This window comes from Amborella trichopoda, chromosome 9 (genome assembly GCF_054954075.1).
Source record: "Amborella trichopoda isolate Santa Cruz 75 chromosome 9, AtrichopodaSantaCruz75HAP2 v2.0, whole genome shotgun sequence".
Classification (NCBI taxonomy): Eukaryota; Viridiplantae; Streptophyta; class Magnoliopsida; order Amborellales; family Amborellaceae; genus Amborella; species Amborella trichopoda.
Window position 1 is genome coordinate 437,677 of NC_142344.1, and position 14,987 is coordinate 452,663.

A 14,987-nucleotide genomic window follows, 5' to 3' on the forward strand; every position below is an offset into this window, starting at 1 on the left:
TGTAGTCTTATTCAATTCATTAAATACAAAAAAAAATTATCTCTCACAAATACGTCTTGATGTCGATATAATCAATTAGAGGTTTTCCAACATGGAAACAACCTTTCCCAGTGGAATTTTGAGGTGCACCTTAATTACGACCTTATATAAGCTTTATCCTTCGAATATCGTTTTCCATTAAAGTTTTATTTGGGTTTGCAACCATGGTATTTGTATTGAGGTTTGTACATACACCCTCAGTCACTCAATTTCGGTAATAAATAGTTTTATTGCTCATACAATTCCTTATATTCATTTGACTCAATCAAATCACTCGAGCAAAACAATGAAACCACTAATAACATGTTTATCCGTTCGAATCTGTTCTTTCCTTTTTGACAGTCCATAACAAGCGATAGATCTGTAACTAAGCCCAACATTTGCCATTGCTCGAATTATAAAAAGAAAAAAGTTTATATAAGGTTGCAATCTTAACATGTAGAATTAAAGATGCACTTCAAAAATAATGTTGTTTGGATGTTGGAAAACCCTCTAGTTGATCATCTTGACATCGAGATGTATAAATATGAAAAGAAAAAAAAGATTTTGAGCATGGATGTTGGAAAACCCTCTAGTCGATCATCTTGACATCGAGATGTATAAATATGAAAATAAAAAAAAGATTTTGAGCATGGATGTTGGAAAACCCTCTAGTTGATCATCTTGACATCGAGATGTATGAATATGAAAAGAAAAAAAAGATTTCGAGCATGGATGTTGCAAAACCCTCTAGTTGATCATCTTGACATCGAGATGTATAAATATGAAAAGAAAAAAAAGATTTTGAGTGTCTATTTTTAATATTTTTGGGTATCTATTTTTAATATTTTCATGTGTTTATAGATATACTTGATTTAAACCATTTTTAGAGTTTAAAATATTATCATTAGAGATGATCAAGTCATCCTGAGAATTTTTTATATCAAATTACATTTATGATAAATTTTAGAGGTGCATCTTAATTGAATTGTTTAAAGTTGCAACCTTACATAAACCACACCGTTACAAAAAAAAGAAAAGGAAAACGATTATATAAAGGCGAGGCCCTAAACAATCAAATTAAGGGCACCTCAGAAATTCACTAGAAAAGATTTTTGAGATGTTAGAGATTATATGTCCTTGAAAATGGGAAATGTTTATATACTTTCTCTACAACATAGAAGATATATGCTTTCCCTACCTCCCAGCCATTCAATTTTGATCAAGTCAACCACTTACCGTATGATCCTAGATCTGACGTCTCAAATTATTTTATTTTTAATCTTTTAATACAAAATATATGAATATAAAATTTAATACGTGTCATTTTCTCATTGAGGCGCACCTATAAAAAATATTAAAAATAAGTTTTCAATAAAATATAATGACCAAAATACCACTTAAAACTTTCAAGGGTATTTTAGTCATTTTATATTATTGAGAATATTTTTTTATATTTTTTACGGTAGCAAGTTTAATAGAGGATTGGACGCCTAAAATATGGTGTCAAAATCTTTTACATATAAAAAAATTAAAAATAAAATAGGATATAGACGTGACATTGTGATTTAGACAATCTTTAACCTTCCATTCAAAATAGACGGTTGGATAAGATGACACATATAATTGTGGAGAAAGCATAAAATGCTTGCCCTTTAAAAATAGTCTTAAGATCCATCCGGAAATTAGATTTATTAAGACGCCCGTATTTCTACATGTGCGGGCATGCCCGCCTAGATACCTGGTCCTCGAAAATAATGAGCACCGAACATATTCGAGCGAGCAAGTTGGGAATCTTTCTCTCTCTCTCAGGTCTTTGGTGCTTCAAGAGTTGTGAAAAATGAGGGGCTCTCTTTATCTCTCATTTGTGACCTCTGCAGATCTCTATTACACAGAGGAGTGTTAGAGTTTCTCTATAATGAAGATGTAACGACTGTATATAATTGTAGTCGGCTTTGATTTCATAAATATATGAAATTCTTCACCATGATTTCCCTATTGCTTTGCTATTTCATGGGGGCTTTAACAGTTGTAATATTGGAAGCAGTGGCCCTTTTCTTTGTTGTCCGTCGCTTGGGTCAAAGAAGGCGATGCCCTAATTCCGAGTCATGTGCTCCCGAATTGGATGCTAATCAATCGCTTCATTTCTTGCTCAATAAACAGGTCTGTCAATGTGTTAATTATTTGCGTTGATGGCGTGGCTTTTGTTAAATTTATTCGAGCAATTTCCTCTTGCATATGCCTCTTTACGGCAAGACTGGATTTGGCTGATCTTTTATTTAGTCTCCTAGGTTTCTCAGAGTTTTGAGTTATTGCCTATCTTGGGTCTTCCTCTTTTGCATGTCCTTGAGAATGTTATGCTTATTAATATTCTACTTTGTGTCGTTTGCAATGCTTTTCTAATCAACTTTCATGTAAAGAACTTCAAATTCTTCATCATTATCATTCGAGCCTTATCCCAACTATTTGGGATCGGCTACATAAATCCCGTTTTCCGATTCGGCTCTATTAAGGGCCATACCCATAGTAAGACCATAAGGTAGATTCAGGATTCATGGAAAGTTGCATAAAGTTTCACGTTGGCTACCTATATAACACAACCAACCCTCCTCCTTTATCCGGACTTGGAACTGGCATTGACCGGCGGGGGCTGCCAACATAACACAACCCTCCTCCTCTTTTACCCGGACTTGGAACTGGCATTGACCAGCAGGGGAACGTGGCTGCCTACCTAGACTTTTGGCATTGACCGGCAGGGGGCCGACCAAGGTGGAGCCCTTCAAATTAATTACAAAAATAAGTCATTTAAATGATTAAAAAGAGGGTATCTCATACTCACCAATGCAAATAGTTCTTGTTTTTGCCAACATATGTTACAAAAAAGAACTGGACCTCAAGCTATGGAGTTCATTCTTACCCAGTTTGACAATTTAATTAGCTAAAGTGAGAATGTTGAATGGACACCTACTATTTGTCTTGCAATTTCCGTTATGTGTGCATGACATTTTGTTTCAAATTGAACTAAGAGCATCCCTTCATGGTTTCTTATTTCAAATGTAGGAAAGAGAGGAAAAGTTGAGATGATCTTTTCATTTTTTTGGTTAAATTTTTTTCTTTTGGATACGGTTAACATTGTATTGATGGTAAGAGAAGTACAAATCAAGAGGTCACCTAGAAGAGTGACCAAAAAAGAGAAAAACCGAGAATCAAAGAAAGGAAGAAAAGGGGGAACGCAGCCCCGTAAATAATATCTTGTTTTCATAATTTGATGAAGAACTTGTGGCTGAAGTTTTTCAATTAATGGCATGACATGATTTAAATCCCTTACAAGGAGTATACTCACAAAATCAACTCTGTGATGAATCTCTACCAAACTACAAAAATGGTGCACTTAGGAAGTGGTGCAGACCTAGTATCTTGGAGCTAGGGTTTAGTGAAGAAGAAGATAAGGAAGATCCAAACTTAGAGAAAGATTCAAAGATTCAAAACTAGAGATAAAAGAAGAAGCACTTGCTAACTTCAAAAAAAAGGAGCACTTGCTGCTCTTTTTGAAATAAAAACCCATAATAAGATCATCCATTATGCTTGAGTACATCCTTATATAAGAAAACCCTAAAGAAGATTTAAAGCCATCCATCTAATATAATCATACATATTAATTATAAAAGACTTTAAGTTAATAAAAAGACATAAAAGAATCTAGAAATTACTACTTATTCCCCTAAATGAATAAAAGACTCAAGAAATAAATAAAAGGTGCGGTTTGTATAGAGCCTAGGCTCTAAACAATCAAATTAGAGCCTGCCTTCAAATAGTGTCGAGAAATGCAGTTTCACTACTGAAAATCTTTGTGATAGCCTTAAACTATATTTTCATCTTTATTTACAAGGTTTAAAGCTTCAAAAATAGTGTAGATCGGCATATCTATGAAAACTTGAAAACCTTGAAAATTGACGGTCCAAAAATGCGTTACAAAATACACTATTTCTCAAATTTAAAATCCATTTTTTTCTCATGCCCATGCATCTTGATGTCGAGATGATCAATTTGACGTTATTTGGGCATCAAAACAACATCTTCTAGTAAAAGTTTTGAGGTAGGCTCAAATTTGATTGTTTAGAGCCTCTGCTCTATATAAACTTTTCCCATAAATAAAAGGCATAAAAAGATAGACTCAATGACTAATTTACCCTTCTATGGTTCCTCTTGTAAACTTTAAGCGGCGGCTCGTTGTCGGAGGTATCACCACGATATGGAATGAGATGCTCGACATTAAGAACATCAAAAGTGCGAATATGGCTTGATAGCTTTAACTTTTAGGCATTGTCATTGATCCTCTTCAAAAAATTTAACCGTCCTATCTTGACAAGACTTGAGATCAAGGTGTGCCATTTTACTGCATTCCCCATAGATATTGGATTAACCACGTTTTGGGCCCATTGGGAATTGCCATACTTGTAGTACATAAGCACAACATACTTGGTCCTGAACATATCGAAGAATATTCTACCATTAATTTTGAAGAAGCTCAAGATTAATGATGCATTACCCCGTGATTTTCTTCAATTCACACATAGTGATTACTGATTAGATATAGAGGTTCTCCATTCAAAACAAAATAATTGGTGAAGCTAAACTCCAACATGATGAATTATATAAGCAACCATTCGGTGGCCACCTTCTGTATTGGACTCACTAGCAAAAAAAGCTCATAGGAAAATGTCACCAAACCTTTGGGGCGCACATGATACTCCATATTCGGGTAAAACTCCAAGAAGAAGAAGAACATTATCATTATTACCTCCATCAACGCCATTCTCCTCCATACTCTCTTTGGGGACTAAGAAACCAGCTATCTCCAATATTTTGGGAACAACTCCTTGTCATCCACTTCGTACTTCATCAGGACCGGGTGCGTCCACAAAATCCTCTCTCGTGGTAGGATCTTCTTCTTGATCCTCTTTATGGATTGGATCACCATTAAAGCTATGATCACCCACTTCTTTCTCAACACCCAAATATTCATCCAGGTACTTGTCAAAGACCAGTTGTAAGTTCTGGTCCACAATGTGTTGACCTTGAGAACCATTTGGTGAGAACAAAGTTTCTCCATGCTTGTCCTCAGATAAACTTCCATAATACTCTTGGATCTCAACCTTGAGACCAGTTTTCCATCTCCTACTATCATTATCCGTACGACCAACTACCTCTCTCCTTGGAGCTTGGTCATGGAAGAGATGTATGGATTCCTCATCTACTTCGATCTCATACTCCTAAGATGGGGCTTCCATCTGTGCCAAGTGCAGAGTTAGGGTTTCGACCAATCTCCTTCAATTTGCAATCTTTTCTCTCAAACTGGCATCAAATGCTTCTAAGGTTACCACTTTTCGTCCTTTTCCTCTGTGTAGAGGCATAGTTGTTGATCTAGGGCAGAAAAATGGACGCTATAGTATTATGCTATGGTAACGTGCTACAGTACCGTCCTTACTGATCGTTGAGCTTTGATACCAACATGGCGCAGATCTAGTAGCTTGGAGCTAGGGTTTAGCAAAGAAGAAGATAGGGAAGATCCAAACTTAGAGAAAGATTCAAAACTAGAGATAAAAAAAAAGGACTTGCTGCTCTAGGGTTTTGAATAGAAATCCCTAACAAGATCATCCATTATGCTTGAGTACATCCCTTATATAAGAAAACCCTAATAAGACTTAATCCTGGTCGTCTGCCTAATCTACTAATGGCCATTTATTATAAAAGACTTCAAGTGAATAAAAAGACTAAAAAGACTCTAGAAAATACTACTTATGCCCCCAAGTGAACAAGGGACTCAAGAAATTAATAAAAGACATAAATGGATAGACTTAATGACTAATTTTGCCTTTTGTGGTTCCTCTTGTAAATTTTAATTTTATCTCTATTGTCTAGATACTCGAGAGCTGTATTCTGGGCTACATCAGGGAGGATTTGTGGACACTTTCATAAGTGAGTTGCTCAGCTATTTGATTGTTCTCGCATTTAGAGTGATGAATAGCAGCAAATGGGTCCCTGAGAATTGAAAATATCTCCTCAAAGACGTTCATTAGTATGCATGACGTTTTGATTCTTTCTTTGCTCAAGCAATACTTTGGATCTCCTATCACGAATTCTGTCCATTTTGGTTTTAGCTTGCATAAAATACCTAGCAATGCTCATGCCTAAGCCTCATTTGCATCGCATATTGATAGAGAACCAGACTATATCATTTGCATGCTTCTTGTATGATTCCTTATCACTCTTCCTGCACCTGCCAGACCTGATTTCCCTTGGAAACTGCTGTCCAAGTTGATTTTCACCTTTGGTACAGGTGGAGAGGATCATAACAGTGAATCTCTTTATTTCTGAGGATGGTAGTTGCAATTGGGTACCACTGGTTTTTGAAGTCCTTCACATAAATGCCTTAAAATTCCTTATGCACCCTTGCTCTTGGAATCATGTTGATTTCTAACTTATCTCTTAACCACACCAGTCCATGTCTCCATGATATTTCTCTACAAATGTTCGACTATTTCTTTCGTTCCTACCGACCCATAGAATGTTAGCATAAGCATCATCCATAGGTTTAATCCTCTTTGGCTATGGGCAGGGATATTCATTTCTCAAATAGATATTATCTTGATTCTGGATTGGCCCATTGGAATTGGAAGAGATCAAAGAAATGTTTCCATAATTTGGTTGTTAAATCACGGTGTACTACTAGGTGTTTTATGTTCTCGGCCTTCTTTCTGCACATTATGCACCTTTTGGGAATTGCCATCCCTCTGTTCATCAGATGGTCAATTGTTACGATACATCTAACAGTATTAGCCAGCCGAAGGTCTGCGTTTTGGGTGGGGCTGTTATAGAACCACTCAACCACACCTACGAGGTAGCATTTGGTTCTTTTAGGTGGGGATCAGAAACTTTGCAAAGCGATTTAGCTGAAACGGACCTTCACTGTTTGCATTCTAAATTATGCGATCTTCCTTTGACTGGATGTAAAGGAATTTCCATAACACCTCTAAGAAACCATTAGTTCCTTCGTCATATTTTAGGTTCCCACGCAATATAGGAGTCCACATTGCTGTTTCCCCAGCCCCCTGCACCACTTCTTAAACTATCTCCATTGTTTAGCTGCTTTCGCATGGAGCTTTAGCATTTTGCTTTTATTGTGCTGTTCTTTAACCATATATCTTCCCAAATTTTGTTCAGCATCCATTGCCAACCTAGAATTGGTATGCCCCATGAATTTTAATCCGACACTGTTTTACCCCTCTCTAAATTCCCCGATAATTGCTTGGTGGTTTTGTGATTTTTAACAAACTAGCTAATGCGTTTTGTGCTGCAGGGTGCATCTTCCTCCAGACCCTTCCACTGGCATGATGTTCTCACTCTAGAAATCCGCATATTTACTTTTGACCACCTGCTCCTGCAACTGTTGTGCTTGTTTTGAGAGTGTCTACCACCACTTACCAAGCAACACTTGGTTTGTTTCTTGAAGTTTCTTTATCCCCTGCTGCCCCATGTTCTTTGTATGACAAACCTTGTCCCATTTAACTACATATTCTTGCTTTCCTGTGCCACATTCCAACAAAAATTTCTCAGTTGTTTTTCTTATATCTTGCAACACACTGTGGTGTAGGAAGCAAAGACAAAGCACAACTTTGGGAGTTGGATAGACATCATTTTATCATAGTTATCCTGTCCCAAGGGTAGGAATCTGACCATGAGTTTATCAGAGATTGGATAGACATGAGTTTTCCAAGCTTGACCATCTGTGAAGTCTGCACTCATAATTATGACCGAGCTGGCCTATGATTCAGTTGAACCTCTATTCTGATTTCCATTTAACTTGAATTTTGTTTTCTATCAGCCGACATGGTAATAAGATTATGACCTGCTTGCTTAGATCCAGATTACGTGCATGAGGCAACAGGTGGGTACATCATGAATTCTTGTTAAGGAGTTGTCGTGACTCTTTACGTGTTACCTCATTTGTTTCTTCTTTCACAGTTCAGTTGACATTAACTACACTTGTTCTTTTTTACTCCTTGAGTGCTTTTTATTTTGGGAAAATATCGTACAGGCCCTAATTCCCCATCTTATTTCACGGTAGACCGTCCTTCTATTTTTCTTTCAAGCGGCATAAAAAAACCCTCGAGTATTTCGTCGTACCCCCTCATCTCTTCTCTCCCATGTTTATTCACTTTTGGCCACAAAAACTATCCCCAACAAATTGTTTTATTCCATCTCAATCCAAAAGTCTTTTTAATCCTATTTTGCACTTTTTAAAAAAGATTTTGGATTGAGATGGAATAAAAGAATTTGTTGGGGCTAGTTTTTGTGGCCAAAAGTGAATAAACGTGGGAGAGAAGAGATGAAGGGGTATGGTGAAATGCTTGAGGGTTTTTTTATGCCGCTTGAAAGAAAAATAGAAAAAGGATCTACCGTGAAATACGATGGGGAATTAAGGGTCTGTACGAAATTTGCCCTTTTATTTTGTTCTTTATTTATTTTTTGACAAGTTTGAGTGCTTTTTATCTTTCAAAATGAATGTAGTCCTCAAGTGGTTGATAAGCTGACATGCATTGCTTCAAGTATACTGACTTGTACCTGTTTCTATGTCATTGACTTTGATCATAATTGTGAGTCTCTTTCTGAGATATGCAGTTATCTTTTTTCTTCTTTTACTGTATCTATTCCTTTATGGGTATGAGATGGTCCCACTGACATCTCACAGATTGCTAGTTTATTGTTTACAGGGAGTAATTTGGGTGCTCGAACCAGATAAAATTCCGATGGTGTTTCCAAATGAACCTCGAAGTAAATCTGGAAAAGAACCAAAAAGCAAGAAAGAAACTGTGGAGGTGTTTCCTGTCAAGAAATATGCCAAGATTCAAGATCGAAAACTTATCCTCACAGACTTGGATGGTTCTGAGGCTATAATTGAGCTCGAGGGTTGTAGAATCATGGCTGTTTCTGCTGGACCTTCATCTTCTAGAAAGTGGTAAGGGGCTTAGTTATATAATATCAGCATTCTCTATTCATTATTCCCACTGCTTAAATCTATCATGATGTGCATCTTTAGGGCCAAAAGGTACCCCATCATACTGGAAAGCAAGAATGCTGCGATACTAAATGGAAAGAAAACCTGTTATATATATCTTGAAACTTCTTGGGAGAAGGAATCTTGGTGCAAAGCCCTTCGCCTCACATCCAATATGGAGAAGGAAAACCTCAACCGGTATAAGAACATAAATAAGGAATTTCATCACTATTTGTCATCCTTGAATGCAGAATATCCTTCATTTTTGAAGCCATCCACTGGGTTTGGAGAGCCAAAAGACAGGGTGAATAGGATTGATGGGCCTTCCTCCAAGGTTCGTGTTCTTTTAAAAAAGCTTGCTAATAAGGCTTCGAAAAAAGGAGGGGTTGGAAATAAGGTGGGTTCTCCACTAAATTCAAATCGTGAAGAGAAAAAAAATAGTGATCGGTCACGTCTTATCCGAGATTCATCATCGGCAAGTGGCTTGACAAAAGCTGCTTCAACCAATAAACTTACTAGCATCTCCTTGGAACCAGATGCAATGCTACCTTCGTCATCATTTTTAGCTAATTATCGTTCACAAAGTCAGAACTCTACCCTTTCTGATGCGGAATCAGATACTGGAGGTTGTACCAGTTCAGACAGTATTCATGATAGGCCGCCTATCAGTGATGAAGGGACTCTTTGTTGTAATTTGCTCTTTTCTAGGCTATTCTTTGATGCAAAAAGAAGTGCACGTTTGACCAGTTCCATACGAATGCTTGTAGAGGTGCAGATAAGAAATGCTTCTTAGGCCTTCTTTGCCCTTTTTTACTATTCCAATACTTGTTTTAGGGAAACTTATCAAAATACACCTCATTTTTCAACTATTTAACATTTTGCCCTTTTTCTACTGTTCAAACTTAAAATCACATGCACTTTGATGGTCATTTTGAAATTAAATTAAGGCAAATTGCTTAAATGTTAAACAGCTAATATCGTAGGTGCATTTTGAAAAATTTCCCTTTTCTTTTAGTTCATAAATCTTGCTACTTATGTTTCATTGTATATGCTTTTATGCTTGTAAACTTGAACTGATTGTGTATTATTTATTAATTCCAGAAGATGCTCAACAATTTGATATTTGGTATTCTTTTGGCAGAGAGCATTGTCAAACTTGAGAACCCCTTCTTTTGTTAGAGGAATAACGTGTAGTGAGCTGGATGTTGGGAACCTTCCACCTCATATTCATAACATTAGGATTCTCCCTGTGGACTTGAATGAGATGTGTGCAGCAGAAATTGACATTGAATATTGTGGTGGTGCACTATTAGATATCGAAACAAGGTTGGAAGTTCGCGAACCAGACTTCAAACGAGACCTTGTTGATACAAGTCTTGAAGAGAGCACTGTTGGAGAGGCAACAGCACATCTGCTTGAGGGAGTTGAATATTTTGGTGACCAATTAAGGTTTACAGAAGATGCTACAGGGGGGACAGAGAATAGAGGAGGTTTGGACAAACCAGGTAAATATGACTGCCAAGCTGACACCGTTAAATTCAGTTACACTTGATATCTGAAGATGTTTTTGAGTTCAAGGATGATTTATGTTGGAAGCTTTATTTTTTCAAGGATATAAACTGGGGACATGTCTACATATTGGAGGTTTTCATGGGGAAGTGTTTGTTGTTTTAACCCAAGGCCATGTCATATTGTTTCATGTCATGCTGTTTGTTTTTTTGAAGTTATTAACTATATTGTATTAAATAAAGGTTTACAAGTAACAATTGTTATCCAAAAAAATAGACCCATGAAAAATTTAAAATTAGCAAATTATATATGTATTCTTTGGTAATTCAGTGAGGAATACAGGCCCCTACCTGTTTTTGAAATGGTTAGATTTTCGAAGCTGTCAATAAGATTGGAGAGCCCGATGTGCGACTAAGGCATGATGTTTTAAGTTGCTTAGTTGTTGAGGCTATACATCCTTAGTAACTTTTACGATTTAGTGTATTCCAAGTCTTAAGAGCTTTTTGGTTTGTAGGACGTGGTTTTCTTTCTTTCTTTTTTTTGTATAAATTCAGGATGCAGTTTATTTATAGACAAATAATTGTTTGAATACACATTCATATATATATATATATATATATATATATATCATGCAACACTTGTATAGTAATATAATGCAACAACCTTCAAGAACCTTGTTAGTGCCATTTGTTTGGTCCTAATTTGTAAATATACACTCTTTTCATTCCATTGAACAATCACTAAAAAAAAAATTGAAAATGCAACTTAGAAAGTGTTATTAGCCCAATCAACATAAGCCATCCATTTTGTTAAGGTGCTTAGATATAAGCCTTAGAAGAATTTTTCTCTTTTCAAAATTTTTGGATAGCTTTGTTATCATTCAATGAACAATGTGGAAAAAGAAAAAAAAATGATTGAGTTCCTAATGGCCTAGATCTTGAAATTCATAAAATGGACGGTCTAGATTCAATGTTGGAGGGAACTCATTTTAACCATATCTATGATGCAAATTCTTTTTTTATTTTTTTTTTGAAAATTGACTATTGGGATGAAGAGAGGGTATGTTCAATTTTTGGGGTGATACAAATGCTACAAACATACTTTTCTAGAAGTGTGGTTGCATTAGATTACTATACAACTGTTGCTATTTCATTGACCAAGCTCAAAGTTCAAAAGAAATTTTCTTGAACTTTGCGACCCATCCAAGCTATCAGATTTCACATCGGATGGTTATAAGTAATTGTGACCTTCATGTACTAAAAGTAAATGGTCTCATTGTATACAATCCCTATATATATATATATATATATATATATATATATATATATATATATATATATATATATATATATATATCATGGTAACTAGCTTCTAAGCAAATAATATATCTACATAAACTCTATTATATGCACAAAGTATTTTTTAATAAGTTTCAGACAGTATGTAATTTGGGCATCATAGAAAATGTACAAGAGAAAATGCCAGAGGATACTTATTAATAAAAAAATATAGCACGTGCGCCAACAGTCTGATGCTATATTCTCATATTGTAAGAAGAAACATAGGAGATGATCAGCTCCCCTATCACTCGGTCTCCATTATCAATGCACACAATGTTTAATGCGGGTTATATCATTATCCATCCTTCACATACAGATTTTACCTAATTCATTAATGTTTTTAAAAAAAATTGATGGATGTTAAGACACCTCGGTATTCACTATCCTGGACGATTACTTCTATAATGATCACGGGTTCTAAGATGGCCTTAACTTAAGGATTGTAAACTTGATTTGTTTCTTAAGAGAAAAATATAGCCTGAACAAGTGTTGGTTTATGACTTCGTCTCAGAAGTTGTTTGCTACACCATCCTTCTTTAGCAGAAAATAATGTATCTGGCATTGTTCAGATATTGCATATCACTTGATGCAACTTCTGATTTGATTGCATTGTTGCAGACCTGATGCAGAGTACCGGTTGGAAATCAACTTATGCATCTCGTTGGAAATCTATATTGAATTCTGTGGCTGATCATGTTTCACAGGTTCCATTTCCTTAACTCCCATAACTCATAGTTCATTGAATATTTGAAGGGTACTTTTTTTAATTGAACTTTGTGAGTAGCATATATTAACTTTTTAGTGAATTTTGCTGCATCTACTGGAAGATTTTGTACATTTTGGCTGATGTGTGAGGAAGATCATCTGATGAAACTGATAGTTAAACAACAAAAGCTACAGATTTTTTATGCTGCTGAATATTATGCCAAAGAGTTGCTACTTGTTGAATATAATGAAAAGCCTTTTTATGTGCTCCCAACTTGAAAAGATGAAGGAAAAAAGTAGATGCGGATAATCGCCTGACAAATTGCATGATTTTGTGATTGTCAATTTGTGCCTAGGCTTTTTTCTCAAGCTCTTTTATTTTTTTGAAGCTCTTCATCCTCATTCTTCGATAGGAAGAGCATCACAGATTTCTTATTGCTTGGTGTACCTGAGCTGCTGAGTTTTTTCTAGAATTTTTTAGACATGCCCTTCAACTAAGCTCAAACGAGAGGCATCAAAGGATAAATTGATGGAAAAGTATACAAAGAGACCATTTATTTTTTATATGAGGAGGTCACAATCACCCTTGTCCATCGGATTTCAAATCGGGTGGTTATAAATGTGTCATTGACTAAATTCAAAATTCAGAGAAAAATTTCTCGAACTCTGTAACACAACTCAAGTTGTCCAATTTGAAATCGGATGGATTGAGGTATTTGTGACATCCTTATAACAAAGGTAAACGGTCTCATAGTATATAATCCCTATATTAATAGGTCTCTTAAGTTGTTTTTGGTACGTTTCTGTTTTTGTCGTATAACATCTTGAATTATGTCAGTTCTTGTTGACATGTCGTCCCATAGTAGGTGCCCTTGTCCTTGGCAATTCGAGTCACATCTCTTCGAGGAACACTTCGAATACATATCAAACCTCCACCTTCTGATCGTTTATGGTTTGGCTTCACTTCAATGCCAGACATTGAGTGGGACCTGGAGTCTTCCGTTGGAGAACATAAAATTACCAGCGCACAAATTGCTTTGCTCATTAGCAATCGTATTAAGGTACTTGCTATATCCCATATTGCAAGTCTTGATTATCTTCAAACCGTCAAGGAGACCTCCTGAATACCATTATTTTGGTTTGCCATTTTGCAGGCAGGATTGCATGAAACTTTGGTTCTCCCGAACTGTGAAAGTGTGTGCATTCCATGGATGCTAGCTGATAAAGATGACTGGGTTCCTAAGAAGGCTGCACCATTTACATGGGTCCATCAAGAAGTTGGTGAACCAAATGGATCCAATAGATATGAGCACCATCCTGTTGGAGTTATTAGACCTAGGGCAGAGGCTGAGCATGAGATTAACCATTCAACGGACAGTTCATTAAGACCAAAGGATGCACCATACCCTACGCAACCCACTGATGAGGTATCATTCTCAATGGGTGCAGCGATGCCTCCCTCGAGTTCTTCACAATCCATGCACAGCCATGGTAGGCTTGAGGATCTGAAGTTACCGCTTCTGACGAGTGAGGAAGAAATGGAAACTAAAAGCATTGATAGATCAGAGACTTCTGATAGCACCCAAGCTGCTATTCTAAGAGGGGATGAACATAGGATCAATTATGCAGCTGAGAACGACAAGTCAAAGAGTGTAGGGAGGAGAGCGAGGATGATGGATTTCAGCAAGAAGATGGGTGAGAAACTCGAAGAAAAAAGGCGGCATCTCGAAGAGAAGAGTAAACATCTTGTGGAGAAAATGAAAGGATATGAGATTTGAGGGCTGGTGGTAACACTCTGTTCAGTCCAAAATCTCCACAAAATGCACAGTTGAGAAGCAACCACCATTCAGATTGTTTGTTGTGAGAATGTTCTTATGCCTTTATTGGTTTATTTGGTTTGTATATTCGTACATGTCAAAGAAACGGTGTTTTAAGAGCTCCCTGTCTTGACATTTCTTGGGGCCCTCAGAATGTCACAGGTAATATTCACAATGAACATCAAAACAAAGTTCATATATCCAGTTTTGCGCATGTCGCTTGCCTTTCTCATAAGTCATAAATATGCGTTTTTTTTTTGGAAAAGTTTAAATTATGAAACAACTGACTTAATGACAAGCCTTGTCATGAATGGTTTCTTAAATGGGTTGGTTATTGCTTCTTTGCATTGCCTAGGTTCAAGGATGGCTTCCTATTTCTATTCATTGGAATGGGTAAGTAGGGTTTAAATCCATCGCCTTTTGGGTCCAAACTCCAAAGCATAAATGCAACATTTTATACGTATACCATACAGTGCAGCACACATAGAAGTGTGCCGCACACCATAGAAGCGCGCATCTTCTGAGATAAAATTGAAGATT

At 36.4% G+C, this 14,987-nt stretch overlaps 1 protein-coding gene across 13 annotated transcripts; it reads left to right on the forward strand.

Annotated features, from left to right (window-relative positions):
• The first annotated feature begins 1,798 nt into the window (after window positions 1–1,798).
• On the forward strand, window positions 1,799–14,647 carry LOC18438380 (uncharacterized). Of its 13 annotated transcripts, none has more exons than XR_016040887.1 (10): window positions 1,799–2,181; window positions 7,379–7,562; window positions 7,673–7,742; window positions 7,904–7,966; window positions 8,793–9,037; window positions 9,119–9,845; window positions 10,218–10,581; window positions 12,544–12,629; window positions 13,494–13,691; window positions 13,785–14,647. XR_016040887.1 is itself a non-coding variant. In XM_088846809.1 (10 exons), exons 4-10 carry the CDS (start codon window positions 7,955–7,957, stop codon window positions 14,406–14,408), a joined length of 2,253 nt encoding a protein of 750 aa, XP_088702935.1. In that variant the 5' UTR covers window positions 1,799–2,181; window positions 7,379–7,562; window positions 7,673–7,742; window positions 7,904–7,954; the 3' UTR covers window positions 14,409–14,647. The 13 variants fall into 13 exon arrangements, 8 of the variants coding, with proteins under 8 accessions (XP_088702935.1, XP_020525658.2, XP_020525659.2 ...); XM_088846809.1 differs by having other exon boundaries at window positions 13,497–13,691; XR_016040885.1 differs by having other exon boundaries at window positions 7,673–7,966.
• Window positions 14,648–14,987: the final 340 nt, after the last annotated feature.